Genomic DNA, 18,828 nt, shown 5'->3' with positions numbered 1-18,828 from the left:
ATGTCCCAAAAACATCTAAAAAGGGATTAAAACTCTGTTAAATAGCGTGCCAAAACGCGCCGTAGCATAGAAAGTTGCAAAAACGACCAAAAAACACCATAATAATGCATGTCGAAAAAATGGCCTAAAAAGCAAGGCTATAGTATGGCAAAAATGTCAAAAATGACATGTCCCAAAAACATCTAAAAACTGATTAAAACTGTGTTAAATAGCGTGCCGGAACGCGCCATAGCATAGAAAGTTGCAAAAACAGCCAAAAACACCATAATTTGGCATGTCGAAAAAAATGACAAATAAAGCAAGGCTATAGTATGGCAAAAATGTCAAAAAATGACATCCCAAAAACAGTTGAAAATAGTTTTAAACCACATTAAATTGAGTGCCGAAACACGCCGTAGCATAGAAAGTTGCAAAAACGACCAAAAACACAATAATAATGCATGTCGAAAAAATGACCAAAAAAGCAAGGCTATAGTATGGCAAAAATGTCAAAAAATGACATGTTCCAAAAACATCTAATAACTGATTAAAACTGTGTTAAATAGCGTGCTGAAACGCCCCATAGCATAGAAAGTTGCAAAAACGGTTAAAAACACCATAATTTGGCATGTCGAAAAAAATGACCCAAAAAGCAAGGCTATAGTATGGCAAAAATGTCAAAAAAGACATGTCCCAAAAACAGTTGAAAATAGTTTTAAACCACATTAAATCGCGTGCCAAAACGCGCCGTAGCATAGAAAATTGCAAAAACGGCCAAAAACACCATAATAATGCATGTCGAAAAAATGAACAAAAAAGCAAGGCTATAGTATGGCAAAAATGTCAAAAAATGACATGTTCCAAAAACATCTAAAAACTGATTAAAACTGTGTTAAATAGCGTGCCGGAACGCGCCATAGCATAGAAAGTTGCAAAAACAGCCAAAAACACCATAATTTGGCATGTCAAAAAAAATGACAAATAAAGCAAGGCTATAGTATGGCAAAAATGTCAAAAAATGACGTCCCAAAAACAGTTGAAAATAGTTTTCAACCACATTAAATTGAGTGCCGAAACACGCCGTAGCATAGAAAGTTGCAAAAACGGCCAAAAACACCATAATTTGGCATGTCGAAAAAATGACCCAAAAAGCAAGGCTATAGTATGGCAAAAATGTCAAAAAATGACATGTCCCAAAAACAGTTGAAAATAGTTTTAAACCACATTAAATAGCGTGCCAAAACGTGCCATAACATAGAAAGTTGCAAAAACGACCAAAAACACAATAATAATGCATGTCGAAAAAATGACCAAAAAAGCAAGGCTATAGTATGGCAAAAATGTCAAAAAATGACATGTCCCAAAAACATCTAAAAACTGATTAAAACTGTGTTAAATAGCGTGCTGAAACGCCCCATAGCATAGAAAGTTGCAAAAACAGCCAAAAACACCATAATTTGGCATGTCAAAAAAAATGACCCAAAAAGCAAGGCTATAGTATGGCAAAAATGTCAAAAAATGACATGTTCCAAAAACATCTAATAACTGATTAAAACTGTGTCAAATAGCGTGCTGAAACGCCCCATAGCATAGAAAGTTGCAAAAACAGCCAAAAACACCATAATTTGGCATGTCAAAAAAAATGACCCAAAAAGCAAGGCTATAGTATGGCAAAAATGTCAAAAAATGACATGTTCCAAAAACATCTAATAACTGATTAAAACTGTGTTAAATAGCGTGCTGGAACGCCCCATAGCATAGAAAGTTGCAAAAACAGCCAAAAACACCATAATTTGGTATGTCAAAAAAAATGACCCAAAAAGCAAGGCTATAGTATGGCAAAAATGTCAAAAAATGACGTCCCAAAAACAGTTGAAAATAGTTTTAAACCACATTAAATTGAGTGCCGAAACACGCCGTAGCATAGAAAGTTGCAAAAACGGCCAAAAACACCATAATTTGGCATGTCGAAAAAATGACCCAAAAAGCAAGGCTATAGTATGGCAAAAATGTCAAAAAATGACATGTCCCAAAAACAGTTGAAAATAGTTTTAAACCACATTAAATCGCGTGCCAAAACGTGCCATAACATAGAAAGTTGCAAAAACGACCAAAAACACAATAATAATGCATGTCGAAAAAATGACCAAAAAAGCAAGGCTATAGTATGGCAAAAATGTCAAAAAATGACATGTCCCAAAAACATCTAAAAACTGATTAAAACTGTGTTAAATAGCGTGCTGAAACGCCCCATAGCATAGAAAGTTGCAAAAACGGTTAAAAACACCATAATTTGGCATGTCGAAAAAAATGACCCAAAAAGCAAGGCTATAGTATGGCAAAAATGTCAAAAAAGACATGTCCCAAAAACAGTTGAAAATAGTTTTAAACCACATTAAATCGCGTGCCTAAACGCACCTTAGCATATAAAATTGCAAAAACGGCCAAAAACACCATAATAATGCATGTCGAAAAAATGACCCAAAAAGCAAGGCTATAGTATGGCAAAAATGTCAAAAAATGACGTCCCAAAAACAGTTGAAAATAGTTTTAAACCACATTAAATTGAGTGCCGAAACACGCCGTAGCATAGAAAGTTGCAAAAACGGCCAAAAACACCATAATTTGGCATGTCGAAAAAATGACCCAAAAAGCAAGGCTATAGTATGGCAAAAATGTCAAAAAATGACATGTCCCAAAAACAGTTGAAAATAGTTTTAAACCACATTAAATCGCGTGCCAAAACGTGCCATAACATAGAAAGTTGCAAAAACGACCAAAAACACAATAATAATGCATGTCGAAAAAATGACCAAAAAAGCAAGGCTATAGTATGGCAAAAATGTCAAAAAATGACATGTCCCAAAAACATCTAAAAACTGATTAAAACTGTGTTAAATAGCGTGCTGAAACGCCCCATAGCATAGAAAGTTGCAAAAACGGTTAAAAACACCATAATTTGGCATGTCGAAAAAAATGACCCAAAAAGCAAGGCTATAGTATGGCAAAAATGTCAAAAAAGACATGTCCCAAAAACAGTTGAAAATAGTTTTAAACCACATTAAATCGCGTGCCTAAACGCACCTTAGCATATAAAATTGCAAAAACGGCCAAAAACACCATAATAATGCATGTCGAAAAAATGACCCAAAAAGCAAGGCTATAGTATGGCAAAAATGTCAAAAATGACATGTCCCAAAAACATCTAAAAAGGGATTAAAACTCTGTTAAATAGCGTGCCAAAACGCGCCGTAGCATAGAAAATTGCAAAAACGGCCAAAAACACCATAATAATGCATGTCGAAAAAATTACCTAAAAAGCAAGGCTATAGTATGGCAAAAATGTCAAAAAATGACATGTTCCAAAAACATCTAATAACTGATTAAAACTGTGTTAAATAGCGTGCTGAAACGCCCCATAGCATAGAAAGTTGCAAAAACAGCCAAAAACACCATAATTTGGCATGTCAAAAAAAATGACCCAAAAAGCAAGGCTATAGTATGGCAAAAATGTCAAAAATGACATGTTCCAAAAACATCTAATAACTGATTAAAACTGTGTTAAATAGCGTGCTGAAACGCCCCATAGCATAGAAAGTTGCAAAAACAGCCAAAAACACCATAATTTGGTATGTCAAAAAAAATGACCCAAAAAGCAAGGCTATAGTATGGCAAAAATGTCAAAAAAGCTATGTCCCAAAAACAGTTGAAAATAGTTTTAAACCACGTTAAATAGCGTGCCTAAACGCGCTGTTGCATAGAAAGTTGCAAAAACGACCAAAAACACCATAATAATGCATGTCGAAAAAATGACCAAAAAAGCAAGGCTATAGTATGGCAAAAATGTCAAAAAATGACATGTCCCAAAAGCATCTAAAAACTGATTAAAACTGTGTTAAATAGCGTGCTGAAACGCCCCATAGCATAGAAAGTTGCAAAAACAGCCAAAAACACCATAATTTGGCATGTCAAAAAAAATGACCCAAAAAGCAAGGCTATAGTATGGCAAAAATGTCAAAAATGACATGTCCCAAAAACAGTTGAAAATAGTTTTAAACCACATTAAATCGTGTGCCAAAACGCGCCATAGCATAGAAAGTTGCAAAAACGACCAAAAAACACCATAATAATGCATGTCGAAAAAATGACCCAAAAAGCAAGGCTATAGTATGGCAAAAATGTCAAAAATGACATGTCCCAAAAACATCTAAAAACTGATTAAAACTCTGTTAAATAGCGTGCCAAAACGCGGCGTAGCATAGAAAATTGCAAAAACGGCCAAAAACACCATAATAATGCATGTCGAAAAAATGACCAAAAAAGCAAGGCTATAGTATGGCAAAAATGTCAAAAAATGACATGTTCCAAAAACATCTAATAACTGATTAAAACTGTGTTAAATAGCGTGCTGAAACGCCCCATAGCATAGAAAATTGCAAAAACAGCCAAAAACACCATAATTTGGCATGTCAAAAAAAATGACCCAAAAAGCAAGGCTATAGTATGGCAAAAATGTCAAAAAATGACATGTCCCAAAAACATCTAAAAACTGATTAAAACTGTGTTAAATAGCGTGCTGAAACGCCCCATAGCATAGAAAATTGCAAAAACAGCCAAAAACACCATAATTTGGCATGTCAAAAAAAATGACCCAAAAAGCAAGGCTATAGTATGGCAAAAATGTCAAAAAAGCTATGTCTCAAAAACAGTTGAAAATAGTTTTAAACCACATTAAATAGCGTGCCTAAACGCGCTGTTGCATAGAAAGTTGCAAAAACGACCAAAAACACCATAATAATGCATGTCGAAAAAATGACCAAAAAAGCAAGGCTATAGTATGGCAAAAATGTCAAAAATGACATGTCCCAAAAACATCTAAAAACTGATTAAAACTCTGTTAAATAGCGTGCCAAAACGCGCCGTAGCATAGAAAGTTGCAAAAACAGTTAAAAACACCATAATTTGGCATGTCGAAAAAAATGACCCAAAAAGCAAGGCTATAGTATGGCAAAAATGTCAAAAAATGACATGTTCCAAAAACATCTAATAACTGATTAAAACTGTGTTAAATAGCGTGCTGAAACGCCCCATAGCATAGAAAGTTGCAAAAACAGCCAAAAACACCATAATTTGGCATGTCAAAAAAAATGACCCAAAAAGCAAGGCTATAGTATGGCAAAAATGTCAAAAAATGACATGTTCCAAAAACATCTAATAACTGATTAAAACTGTGTTAAATAGCGTGCTGAAACGCCCCATAGCATAGAAAATTGCAAAAACAGCCAAAAACACCATAATTTGGCATGTCAAAAAAAATGACCCAAAAAGCAAGGCTATAGTATGGCAAAAATGTCAAAAAAGCTATGTCTCAAAAACAGTTGAAAATAGTTTTAAACCACATTAAATAGCGTGCCTAAACGCGCTGTTGCATAGAAAGTTCCAAAAACGACCAAAAACACCATAATAATGCATGTCGAAAAAATGACCAAAAAAGCAAGGCTATAGTATGGCAAAAATGTCAAAAAATGACATGTCCCAAAAACATCTAAAAACTGATTAAAACTGTGTTAAATAGCATGCTGAAACGCCCCATAGCATAGAAAGTTGCAAAAACGGTTAAAAACACCATAATTTGGCATGTCGAAAAAAATGACCCAAAAAGCAAGGCTATAGTATGGCAAAAATGTCAAAAAAGACATGTCCCAAAAACAGTTGAAAATAGTTTTAAACCACAACAAATCGCATGCCAAAACACGCCGTAGCATAGAAAATTGCAAAAACGGTTAAAAACACCATGATTTGGCATGTCGAAAAAATGACCAAAAAAGCAAGGCTATAGTATGGCAAAAATGTCAAAAATGACATGTCCCAAAAACATCTAAAAACTGATTAAAACTCTGTTAAATAGCGTGCCAAAACGTGCCGTAGCATAGAAAGTTGCAAAAACAGTTAAAAACACCATAATTTGGCATGTCGAAAAAAATGACCCAAAAAGCAAGGCTATAGTATGGCAAAAATGTCAAAAAATGACATGTTCCAAAAACATCTAATAACTGATTAAAACTGTGTTAAATAGCGTGCTGAAACGCCCCATAGCATAGAAAGTTGCAAAAACAGCCAAAAACACCATAATTTGGCATGTCAAAAAAAATGACCAAAAAAGCAAGGCTATAGTATGGCAAAAATGTCAAAAAATGACATGTCCCAAAAACATCTAAAAACTGATTAAAACTGTGTTAAATAGCGTGCTGAAACGCCCCATAGCATAGAAAGTTGCAAAAACGGTTAAAAACACCATAATTTGGCATGTCAAAAAAAATGACCCAAAAAGCAAGGCTATAGTATGGCAAAAATGTCAAAAAAGACATGTCTCAAAAACAGTTGAAAATAGTTTTAAACCACATTAAATAGCGTGCCTAAACGCGCCGTTGCATAGAAAGTTGCAAAAACGACCAAAAACACCATAATAATGCATGTCGAAAAAATGACCAAAAAACCAAGGCTATAGTATGGCAAAAATGTCAAAAAATGACATGTTCCAAAAACATCTAAAAACTGATTAAAACTGTGTTAAATAGCGTGCCAGAACGCCCCATAGCATAGAAAGTTGCAAAAACGGTTAAAAACACCATGATTTGGCATGTCGAAAAAAATGACCCAAAAAGCAAGGCTATAGTATGGCAAAAATGTCAAAAATGACATGTCCCAAAAACAGTTGAAAATAGTTTTAAACCACATTAAATTACGTGCCAAAACGTGTGGTAGCACACAAAGTTGCAAAAACAACCAAAAACACCATAATTTTGCAAGTTGAAAAAATGACCTGAAAAGCAAGGCTATAGTATGGCAAAAATGTCAAAAAATGACATGTCCCAAAAACATGTAAAAACTGATTAAAACTGTGTTAAATGGCATGCTGAAACGCGCCATATCATAGAAAGTTGCAAAAATAATTAAAAACACCATAATTTGGTATGTCGAAAAAATGACCAAAAAAGCAAGGCTATAGTATGGCAAAAATGTCAAAAAATGACATGTCCCAAAAACAGCTGAAAAAAGCTTTAAATCTCATTAAATAGCGTGCTGAGACACGCCATAGCATAGAAAGTTGCAAAAACGGCCAAAAACACCATAATTTGGCATGTCGAAAAAATGACCCAAAAAGCAAGGCTATAGTATGGCAAAAATGTCAAAAAAGACTTGTCGCAAAAACAGCTGAAAATAGTTCTAAACCACATTAAATTGCGTGCCAAAACACGTGGTAGCATACGAAGTTGCAAAAACGGTTAAAAACACCATAATTCGGCATGTCGAAAAAATGACCAAAAAAAGCAAGGCTATAGTATGGCAAAAATGTCAAAAAATGACATGTCCCAAAAACAGCTGAAAAAAGCTTTAAATCTCATTAAATAGCGTGCTGAGACACGCCATAGCATAGAAAGTTGCAAAAACGGCCAAAAACACCATAATTTGGCATGTCGAAAAAATGACCCAAAAAGCAAGGCTATAGTATGGCAAAAATGTCAAAAAATGACATGTCCCAAAAACATCTAAAAACTGATTAAAACTGTGTTAAATGGCGTGCTGAAACGCACCATATCATAGAAAGTTGCAAAAACGTCCAAAAACACCATAATTTTGCATGTCGAAAAAATGACCCAAAAAGCAAGGCTATAGTATGGCAAAAATGTGAAAAAATGACATGTTCCAAAAACATCTAAAAACTGATTAAAACAGTGGTAAATAGCGTGCCAGAACGTGCCATATCATAGAAAGTTGCAAAAACAGTTAAAAACACCATAATTTGGCATGTTGAAAAAATGACCCAAAAAGCAAGGCTATAGTATGGCAAAAATGTAAAAAAATGACATGTCCCAAAAACAGCTGAAAATAGTTCTAAACCACATTAAATCACGTGCCAAAATGTGCCGTAGCATAGAAAGTTGCAACAACAGTTAAAAACACCATAATTTGGCCTGTTGAAAAAAAATGAACAAAAAAGCAAGGCTATAGTATGGCAAAAATGTCAACAAATGACATGTCCCAAAAACAGCTGAAAATAGCTTTAAACTACATTAAATAGCGTGCCGAAACGCGCCATAGCATAGAAAGTTGCAAAAATGACCAAAAACACCATAATTTGGCATGTCGAAAAAATGACCCAAAAAGCAAGGCTATAGTATGGCAAAAATGTCAAAAAATGACATGTCCCAAAAACAGTTGAAAATAGCTTTAAACCACATTAAATAGCGTGCCGAAATCGTATAGAATACTGAAACGCTAAGAATTTTGGCTGTGGTGGAGTTTTCTTATGCAATCCCCTTGTTGAGAGAATAAAAAATACTCAGAATACAACCAAGTTTCAAGTTTAAATATTTATTAAAGATGATAAATCAAACAGAGAAATGCCATTCAGCTTAGTAGGGACAAGGTTCACACACCAAGGGCCAGCTCCGAAGTGCGAAAACCTCCAGCGTAGAGCAGGCTCTTCTGTTCATTGACCAAGCATACAACGGTGGTGGGTGATCATGTAGGCATCGATCTGTTTCATCCAAAGTAAACGACATTGTCCCCCTCTGCCCACAGCTGCATGGACATATGTGAATGTAGACAGTTGGGTAGCATGTTGTTAAAACTGTAGAAAAGTACCTAACTGTTGAATACAGCTTTAAAATAAGGACAAACTCCTAATAAGACAATTTCCATTACATTAACATGTAGAAAAGACATCTCAAAACAACGTATTATACCTTGTCGAGATACGTCATAGCATAACATGTTCAAAACATAGCCCAAAACATCATAAAATAGCATGTCAAACAAAAGGTAAAAAAACAACTAGTATAGTATGTGGAAAAACATTAAATTTTGAAATGCCCAAAAAACAGATAAAAACAACATCGCTTGTCAAGACGTGTCATATTATACAAAATGGGAAAAAAAGGCCAATAATGTCATATTTAAGCATGTCCAAAAAATGCCTGACAACAACATATAACTTTTAGAGTATACAGAGTGGCATAATTGGCAAAAATGCCATAATTAAACATGTTAAACATGTTGAAAAAAACCCAAAACTGCATAATTCAGGCATAATAATATGGCATGTCGAAAAAAGGACCCAAAAAGCAAGGCTATAGTATGGCAAAAATTTCAAAAAATTACATGTCCCAAAAAACATCTAAAAACAGATTAAAACTGAGGTAAATAGCGTGCCGAAACGTGCCATATCATAGACAGTTGCAAAAACGGTTAAAAACACCATAATTTGGCATGTCGAAAAAAATGACCAATAAAGCAAGGCTATAGTATGGCAAAAATGTCAAAAAAGACATGTCCCAAAAACAGTTGAAAATAGTTTTAAACCACATTAAATCGCATGCCAAAACACGCCATAGCATAGAAAGTTGCAAAAACGACCAAAAACACCATAATAACGCATGTTGAAAAAATGACCCAAAAAGCAAGGCTATAGTATGGCAAAAATGTCAAAAATGACATGTCCCAAAAACATCTAAAAACTGATTAAAACTGTGTTAAATAGCGTGCTGAAACGCCCCATAGCATAGAAAGTTGCAAAAACAGTTAAAAACACCATAATTTGGCATGTCGAAAAAATGACCCAAAAAGCAAGGCTATAGTATGGCAAAAATGTCAAAAAAGACATGTCCCAAAAACAGTTGAAAATAGTTTTAAACCACATTAAATTGCGTGCCAAAACGCGCCATAGCATAGAAAGTTGCAAAAACGACCAAAAACACCATAATTTGGCATGTCGAAAAAATGACCCAAAAAGCAAGGCTATAGTATGGTAAGAAAATGTCAAAAATGACATGTCCCAAAAACATCTAAAAACTGATTAAAACTCTGTTAAATAGCGTGTCGAAACGTGCCATATCATAAAAAGTTGCAAAAACAGTTAAAAACACCATAATAATGCATGTCGAAAAAATGACCAATAAAGCAAGGCTATAGTATGGCAAAAATGTCAAAAAATGACATGTCCCAAAAACAGTTGAAAATAGTTTTAAACCACATTAAATTGAGTGCCGAAACACGCCGTAGCATAGAAAGTTGCAAAAACGGCCAAAAACACCATAATTTGGCATGTCAAAAAAATGACCCAAAAAGCAAGGCTATAGTATGGCAAAAATGTCAAAAATGACATGTCCCAAAAACATCTAAAAACTGATTAAAACTCTGTTAAATAGCGTGCCGAAACGTGCCATATCATAAAAAGTTGCAAAAACGGTTAAAAACACCATAATTTGGCATTTCGAAAAATGACCAAAAAAGCAAGGCTATAGTATGGCAAAAATGTCAAAAATGACATCTCCCAAAAACATCTAAAAACTGATTAAAACTGTGTTAAATAGCGTGCTGAAACGCCCCATAGCATAGAAAGTTGCAAAAACGATTAAAAACACCATAATTTGGCATGTCGAAAAAAATGACCCAAAAAGCAAGGCTATAGTATGGCAAAAATGTCAAAAAAGACATGTCCCAAAAACAGTTGAAAATAGTTTTAAACCACATTAAATCGCGTGCCAAAACGCGCCGTAGCATAGAAAATTGCAAAAACGGCCAAAAACACCATAATAATGCATGTCGAAAAAATGACCAATAAAGCAAGGCTATAGTATGGCAAAAATGTCAAAAATGACATGTCCCAAAAACATCTAAAAACTGATTAAAACTCTGTTAAATAGCGTGCCGAAACGCGCTGTAGCATAGAAAGTTGCAAAAACGACCAAAAACACCACAATAATGCATGTCGAAAAAATGACCAAAAAAGCAAGGCTATAGTATGGCAAAAATGTCAAAAAAAGACATGTCCCAAAAACAGTTGAAAATAGTTTTAAACCACATTAAATCGTGTGCCAAAACGCGCCATAGCATAGAAAGTTGCAAAAACAACCAAAAACACCATAATAATGCATGTCGAAAAAATGACCTAAAAAGCAAGGCTATAGTATGGCAAAAATGTCAAAAAATGACATGTTCCAAAAACATCTAAAAACTGATTAAAACTGTGTTAAATAGCGTGCTGAAACGCCCCATAGCATAGAAAGTTGCAAAAACGGTTAAAAACACCATAATTTGGCATGTCGAAAAAAATGACCCAAAAAGCAAGGCTATAGTATGGCAAAAATGTCAAAAAATGACATGTCCCAAAAACAGCTGAAAATGGTTTTAAATCTCATTAAATACCATGCCGAAACGCGCCATAGCATAGAAAGTTGCAACAACGGCCAAAAACACCATAATAATGCATGTCGAAAAAATGACCTAAAAAGCAAGGCTATAGTATGGCAAAAATGTCAAAAAATGACATGTTCCAAAAACATCTAAAAACTGATTAAAACTGTGTTAAATAGCGTGCTGAAACGCCCCATAGCATAGAAAGTTGCAAAAACGGTTAAAAACACCATAATTTGGCATGTCGAAAAAAATGACCCAAAAAGCAAGGCTATAGTATGGCAAAAATGTCAAAAAATGACATGTCCCAAAAACAGCTGAAAATGGTTTTAAATCTCATTAAATACCATGCCGAAACGCGCCATAGCATAGAAAGTTGCAACAACGGCCAAAAACACCATAATCTTGCATGTCGAAAAAATGACCCAAAAAGCAAGGCTATAGTATGGCAAAAATGTCAAAAAATGACATGTCGCAAAAACATCTAAAAACTGATTAAAACAGTGGTAAATAGCGTGCCGAAACGTGCCATATCATAGAAAGTTGCAAAAACGGTTAAAAACACCATAATTTGGCATGTCGAAAAAATGACCCAAAAAGCAAGGCTATAGTATGGCAAAAGTGTCAAAAAATGACATGTCCCAAAAACAGTTGAAAATAGTTTTAAACCACATTAAATCGTGTGCCAAAACGCGCCATAACATAGAAAGTTGCAAACGACCAAAAAACACCATAATAATGCATGTCGAAAAAATGACCTAAAAAGCAAGGCTATAGTATGGCAAAAATGTCAAAAAAGACATGTCCCAAAAACAGTTGAAAATAGTTTTAAACCACATTAAATTGCGTGCCAAAACGCGCCATAGCATAGAAAGTTGCAAAAACGACCAAAAACACCATAATTTGGCATGTCGAAAAAATGACCCAAAAAGCAAGGCTATAGTATAGTAAGAAAATGTCAAAAATGACATGTCCCAAAAACATCTAAAAACTGATTAAAACTCTGTTAAATAAGCGTGTAAAGCGTGCCATATCATAAAAAGTTGCAAAAACGGTTAAAAACACCATAATAATGCATGTCGAAAAAATGACCAATAAAGCAAGGCTATAGTATGGCAAAAATGTCAAAAAATGACATGTCCCAAAAACAGCTGAAAATGGTTTTAAATCTCATTAAATACCATGCCGAAACGCGCCATAGCATAGAAAGTTGCAACAACAGCCAAAAACACCATAATCTTGCATGTCGAAAAAATGACCCAAAAAGCAAGGCTATAGTATGGCAAAAATGTCAAAAAAGACATGTCCCAAAAACAGTTGAAAATAGTTTTAAACCACATTAAATCGTGTGCCAAAACGCGCCATAGCATAGAAAGTTGCAAAAACAACCAAAAACACCATAATAATGCATGTCGAAAAAATGACCTAAAAAGCAAGGCTATAGTATGGCAAAAATGTCAAAAATGACATGTCCCAAAAACATCTAAAAACTGATTAAAACTCTGTTAAATAGCGTGCCGAAACGTGCCATATCATAAAAAGTTGCAAAAACGGTTAAAAACACCATAATTTGGCATTTCGAAAAATGACCAAAAAAGCAAGGCTATAGTATGGCAAAAATGTCAAAAATGACATGTCCCAAAAACATCTAAAAACTGATTAAAACTCTGTTAAATAGCGTGCCGAAACGCGCTGTAGCATAGAAAGTTGCAAAAACGACCAAAAACACCACAATAATGCATGTCGAAAAAATGACCAAAAAAGCAAGGCTATAGTATGGCAAAAATGTCAAAAAATGACATGTTCCAAAAACAGCTGAAAATGGTTTTAAATCTCATTAAATACCATGCCGAAACGCGCCATAGCATAGAAAGTTGCAACAACGGCCAAAAACACCATAATCTTGCATGTTGAAAAAATGACCCAAAAAGCAAGGCTATAGTATGGCAAAAATGTCAAAAAATGACATGTCGCAAAAACATCTAAAAACTGATTAAAACAGTGGTAAATAGCGTGCCGAAACGTGCCATATCATAGAAAGTTGCAAAAACGGTTAAAAACACCATAATTTGGCATGTCGAAAAAATGACCCAAAAAGCAAGGCTATAGTATGGCAAAAGTGTCAAAAAATGACATGTCCCAAAAACAGTTGAAAATAGTTTTAAACCACATTAAATCGTGTGCCAAAACGCGCCATAACATAGAAAGTTGCAAACGACCAAAAAACACCATAATAATGCATGTCGAAAAAATGACCTAAAAAGCAAGGCTATAGTATGGCAAAAATGTCAAAAATGACATGTCCCAAAAACATCTAAAAACTGATTAAAACTGTGTTAAATAGCGTGCTGAAACGCCCCATAGCATAGAAAGTTGCAAAAACAGTTAAAAACACCATAATTTGGCATGTCGAAAAAATGACCAAAAAAGCAAGGCTATAGTATGGCAAAAATGTCAAAAAAGACATGTCCCAAAAACAGTTGAAAATAGTTTTAAACCACATTAAATTGCGTGCCAAAACGCGCCATAGCATAGAAAGTTGCAAAAACGACCAAAAACACCATAATTTGGCATGTCGAAAAAATGACCCAAAAAGCAAGGCTATAGTATAGTAAGAAAATGTCAAAAATGACATGTCCCAAAAACATCTAAAAACTGATTAAAACTCTGTTAAATAGCGTGTCGAAACGTGCCATATCATAAAAAGTTGCAAAAACGGTTAAAAACACCATAATAATGCATGTCGAAAAAATGACCAATAAAGCAAGGCTATAGTATGGCAAAAATGTCAAAAAATGACATGTCCCAAAAACAGCTGAAAATGGTTTTAAATCTCATTAAATACCATGCCGAAACGCGCCATAGCATAGAAAGTTGCAACAACAGCCAAAAACACCATAATCTTGCATGTCGAAAAAATGACCCAAAAAGCAAGGCTATAGTATGGCAAAAATGTCAAAAAAGACATGTCCCAAAAACAGTTGAAAATAGTTTTAAACCACATTAAATCGTGTGCCAAAACGCGCCATAGCATAGAAAGTTGCAAAAACAACCAAAAACACCATAATAATGCATGTCGAAAAAATGACCTAAAAAGCAAGGCTATAGTATGGCAAAAATGTCAAAAATGACATGTCCCAAAAACATCTAAAAACTGATTAAAACTCTGTTAAATAAGCGTGCAAAGCGTGCCATATCAAAAAAAGTTGCAAAAACGGTTAAAAACACCATAATTTGGCATTTCGAAAAATGACCAAAAAAGCAAGGCTATAGTATGGCAAAAATGTCAAAAATGACATGTCCCAAAAACATCTAAAAACTGATTAAAACTCTGTTAAATAGCGTGCCGAAACGCGCTGTAGAATAGAAAGTTGCAAAAACGACCAAAAACACCACAATAATGCATGTCGAAAAAATGACCAAAAAAGCAAGGCTATAGTATGGCAAAAATGTCAAAAAATGACATGTTCCAAAAACAGCTGAAAATGGTTTTAAATCTCATTAAATACCATGCCGAAACGCGCCATAGCATAGAAAGTTGCAACAACGGCCAAAAACACCATAATCTTGCATGTTGAAAAAATGACCCAAAAAGCAAGGCTATAGTATGGCAAAAATGTCAAAAAATGACATGTCGCAAAAACATCTAAAAACTGATTAAAACAGTGGTAAATAGCGTGCCGAAACGTGCCATATCATAGAAAGTTGCAAAAACGGTTAAAAACACCATAATTTGGCATGTCGAAAAAATGACCCAAAAGGCAAGGCTATAGTATGGCAAAAGTGTCAAAAAATGACATGTCCCAAAAACAGTTGAAAATAGTTTTAAACCACATTAAATCGTGTGCCAAAACGCGCCATAACATAGAAAGTTGCAAACGACCAAAAAACACCATAATAATGCATGTCGAAAAAATGACCTAAAAAGCAAGGCTATAGTATGGCAAAAATGTCAAAAATGACATGTCCCAAAAACATCTAAAAACTGATTAAAACTCTGTTAAATAGCGTGCCGAAACGCGCTGTAGCATAGAAAGTTGCAAAAACGACCAAAAACACCACAATAATGCATGTCGAAAAAATGACCAAAAAAGCAAGGCTATAGTATGGCAAAAATGTCAAAAAATGACATGTTCCAAAAACATCTAAAAACTGATTAAAACTGTGTTAATTAGCGTGCCGGAACGCGCCATAGCATAGAAAGTTGCAAAAATGGTTAAAAACACCATAATTTGGCATGTCGAAAAAAATGACCCAAAAAGCAAGGCTATGGCAAAAATGTCAAAAAAGACATGTCCCAAAAACAGTTGAAAATAGTTTTAAACCACATTAAATCGTGTGCCAAAACGCGCCATAGCATAGAAAGTTGCAAAAACAACCAAAAACACCATAATAATGCATGTCGAAAAAATGACCCAAAAAGCAAGGCTATAGTATGGCAAAAATGTCAAAAATGACATGTCCCAAAAACATCTAAAAACTGATTAAAACTCTGTTAAATAGCGTGCCGAAACGCGCCGTAGCATAGAAAATTGCAAAAACGGTTAAAAACACCATAATAATGCATGTCGAAAAAATGACCAAAAAAGCAAGGCTATAGTATGGCAAAAATGTCAAAAAAGACATGTCCCAAAAACAGTTGAAAATAGTTTTAAACCACATTAAATTGAGTGCCAAAACGCGCCATAGCATAGAAAATTGCAAAAACAGCCAAAAACACCATAATTTTGCATGTCGAAAAAAATGACCAAAGAAGCAAGGCTATAGTATGACAAAAATGTCAAAAAATGACATGTCCCAAAAACAGCTGAAAATAGCTTTAAACCACTTTAAATAGTATAACAAGAAATGCCATAGTATAGACAGTTGCAAAAATGGATAAAAACACTATAATCTTGCATGTCGAGAAAATGACCCAAAAAGCAAGGCTATAGTATGGCAAAAATGTCCCAAAAACAGCTGAAAATAACATCTTATTTGGTTTTGGTAATGTCAGACATTTAGCGGGCGTAAATCGATGATGCTAATTTGCAGTCATGAATTACGCTGTCGCCTGTTCTGCTGTCGCCTGTTGCCATGGCTTCACTCAATACTGGAGCAATTCCAAAAATTGTTGTTCCCATTCGTAACTCAGACATAAAAACACTTGGGAACTTTAACTGTGATATAACAGTTTATACTCATAGTATCTAACATTCAAACGTTTTGTTTCAGGGAAGAAGAAGAGGATAAACTCATGGAAGCCATGCTTAAGAAAAAAGGTAAATTCTTCACTCACTTTGTTATCTTTTCTGATTTTTTCTCTATTTTAACGTCCTTTTCTGTCTTAATTTTCATCCTCATTAGACTTCCACAAGGAAGCGGCGGACATTGACCAGCAGAAGAAAAAAGGAGCAAAGTTCAAACCCATTAAGGTGCTCAAGCGGCTAAGCCATAAAGGAGAACCGGGGAAGAGCCACAGCCCGCGCAAGGAGAAATCACCATAGCAACGATCCGTTCCCCTCTAAGAGGATACGAGACGATTTTAACAAGACTAAGGAAAATATGAAAGATTTAAGAAAAGAAGATGAGGTCTCCTTCAGCTGTTTCGTTAATGACTCAGAATCGACTCCCCGCTCACATTTTACTTGATGCTTTTCCAAAAAGTCTCTGCGGTGACTATTTTCAGTTGCCTTCGTGTGTTTTAAAGAAACGATATAAAACCGTTTTTAAGAGCCGACGTGTGTGCGAGCTCTGACCTCTGAAGCTAGTCGAGTGTAGAGTAGGTTTCTTAATTTCTGCACTGATTTGTCCCGTGTTGCTTCCCTTTCTTTTATCACGGCACAGCAACGGTGTGACCGATGAGTTTTAGCGAAATCAGTCGGAATTAAGTCGATCCCGATATCTGAGTTTTTAATCTGTTTTTGACGTACGCTCGATGGATATCCGTATCTTTTGATTCCAAAGTTAAGCAGCTGGATATCTGAAGAGTTTTCGTGTCGTGTCTGGTTTGAGCCTGCGGTACGTTTTTTTAAGATGAGCTCCGCTTTAATTCTCGCAACATCTACCCCTGAAATGCTTTATCGACAACGGATATCTTAGCTCTCCTAGCTGCTACGTTATGACTGTTCATTGTTTCCTTTGCTTTTTAGTTTCCTCACTCCTTCCTCTCTGCGGCGGCGTCATTTTTGTAAATGCATTTCATAAAAGATGCAGATGAACATAGTGTTAACGGATTTGTTTGGGAGACTCAAAATCAGATTAATTTAGAAAATGTGAGGTCTGGAGGAGAGCATTATAGACTGTCAGTATGAAAGGTCATACATGCAATAATTAAAACTTAGAAAAAGCAGATAAACAGTATTTTAACAACTGTAGCGAATACCAGCTTATAGCAGTTTTAACATTTGGGGAAAACCTAAATATGCAATCATTAATTTAGATTTTACTACGCCTCTGTGTATGTTTCCATGTTTTGCCTTAAAAGTGGATAGAAAAAACGTGTTAATATTGTTTGTACGAGTGCCATTTATTTAATTTCATACGTGGATGAGTGTCAATTGTTGGAGCTAACGTAAATGTCGGTATGTTTACTCACGCTCTTCCTGTTCTGTCAGTTAGACTGTCTGTTTGTCCTCCATTTAAAATGGTAATCTGTCGTGTCTGTGTCTCCGCTCTGTGCCTGTCTTCCTGCGTGGCTGAAACCAAGGGCTTCTGTAGCAGGATTAAACAAAATACTGACACTGGAAGGCAGAGAAATAAAATAACTTAATACAAGCAGTTCATGTTTCTTGTCAAGTTTATACATTTATTATCTGAGTTTGAATTTTGTTGTTTACACCTGATCTCCAAGTGCTCAGTCAGAGACAGGAAGTCTCTGTCCTGTCTCTTTCATGTCCATCCTTTCATGTGCAGTCGCTCCGTTCCTCTCAGGTGTCACTGAATCCGTCTCAGGACTTCGGGTCTTCTGCAGCAGCTGCAGCTCTCGGATCCTCTGTTCACAGAGACGAGACAAAGATCAGGCTTTTGCTTTTGTGCCTCACGGACTCGTGAGGAAACACAATCTTAAAATCGGTGCAGTGATGTCTGAAACGTTATGTAAAGAATACAGAGACAGACCCTTTTGTCAAGAGTTTTTTATGTAATACATTTTTGATGACATTAGGTATTCTGATTTTTTTTATGACATACAATTCTGTCACTTTTTGAGAGATACTATACAATGGCTGTGTGATACTATGAAACCATAGTATAACTATACTATAACTAACTATACTATTGACTACTGACATTTTTAACGCGTCTTTATGACACACAACACTGACACTACTGAGTAATGTTTGTCACATTTAAACTTAGATACCATCTAATGGATTTTTTAAGATAGAATGTATTTTTCTTTTTCTTAACAACATACTTTACGCTATGATGTTTTTAACAATTTTTGGACTATACTGTGACATTTTTCATTATTTTTGGACAACATATTATAATACAACCTTTTTGATGAATTTTCTCAATATACTAGAACGTTGTTAATGATTTGGGGACGACAGACTATATTGTGACCTTTTTTATAATTTTTCGACATTTTCCACGATTTTTGGACCACATACAATACTGTGACATTCATGATTTTTGGACAACATAGTCGACTATGACGTTTTTCAT

At 34.9% G+C, this 18,828-nt stretch overlaps 2 protein-coding genes across 6 annotated transcripts in view; one reads left to right on the top strand and one right to left on the bottom strand.

The window, feature by feature from the left end:
- The window catches only part of micall1a (MICAL-like 1a), a 49,941-nt gene extending 32,004 nt beyond the window's left edge, over window positions 1-17,937 (top strand). For all 3 annotated transcript variants that reach the window (XM_042485048.2, XM_042485047.2, XM_088073886.1), the window contains 2 exons: window positions 16,393-16,439; window positions 16,525-17,937. In XM_042485048.2, coding sequence (XP_042340982.2) covers window positions 16,393-16,439; window positions 16,525-16,664 — 187 coding nt within the window. In that variant the 3' untranslated portion in view covers window positions 16,665-17,937. The remainder of the gene's footprint in view (window positions 1-16,392; window positions 16,440-16,524) is intronic.
- The window catches only part of c3h22orf23 (chromosome 3 C22orf23 homolog), a 26,913-nt gene continuing 26,010 nt past the window's right edge, over window positions 17,926-18,828 (bottom strand). For all 3 annotated transcript variants that reach the window (XM_088073939.1, XM_042484425.2, XM_088073936.1), the window contains one exon: window positions 17,926-18,151. In XM_088073939.1, the coding sequence (XP_087930065.1) occupies window positions 18,014-18,151 (138 nt within the window). In that variant the 3' untranslated portion in view covers window positions 17,926-18,013. The remainder of the gene's footprint in view (window positions 18,152-18,828) is intronic.

This window comes from Plectropomus leopardus, chromosome 3 (assembly GCF_026936395.1).
Source record: "Plectropomus leopardus strain MGB_pleo_1.0 chromosome 3, ASM2693639v1, whole genome shotgun sequence".
Lineage (NCBI taxonomy): Eukaryota > Metazoa > Chordata > Actinopteri > Perciformes > Serranidae > Plectropomus > Plectropomus leopardus.
The sequence above is the reverse complement of the archived record's forward strand: the minus strand, read 5'-3'. Positions and strand labels throughout refer to the sequence as shown.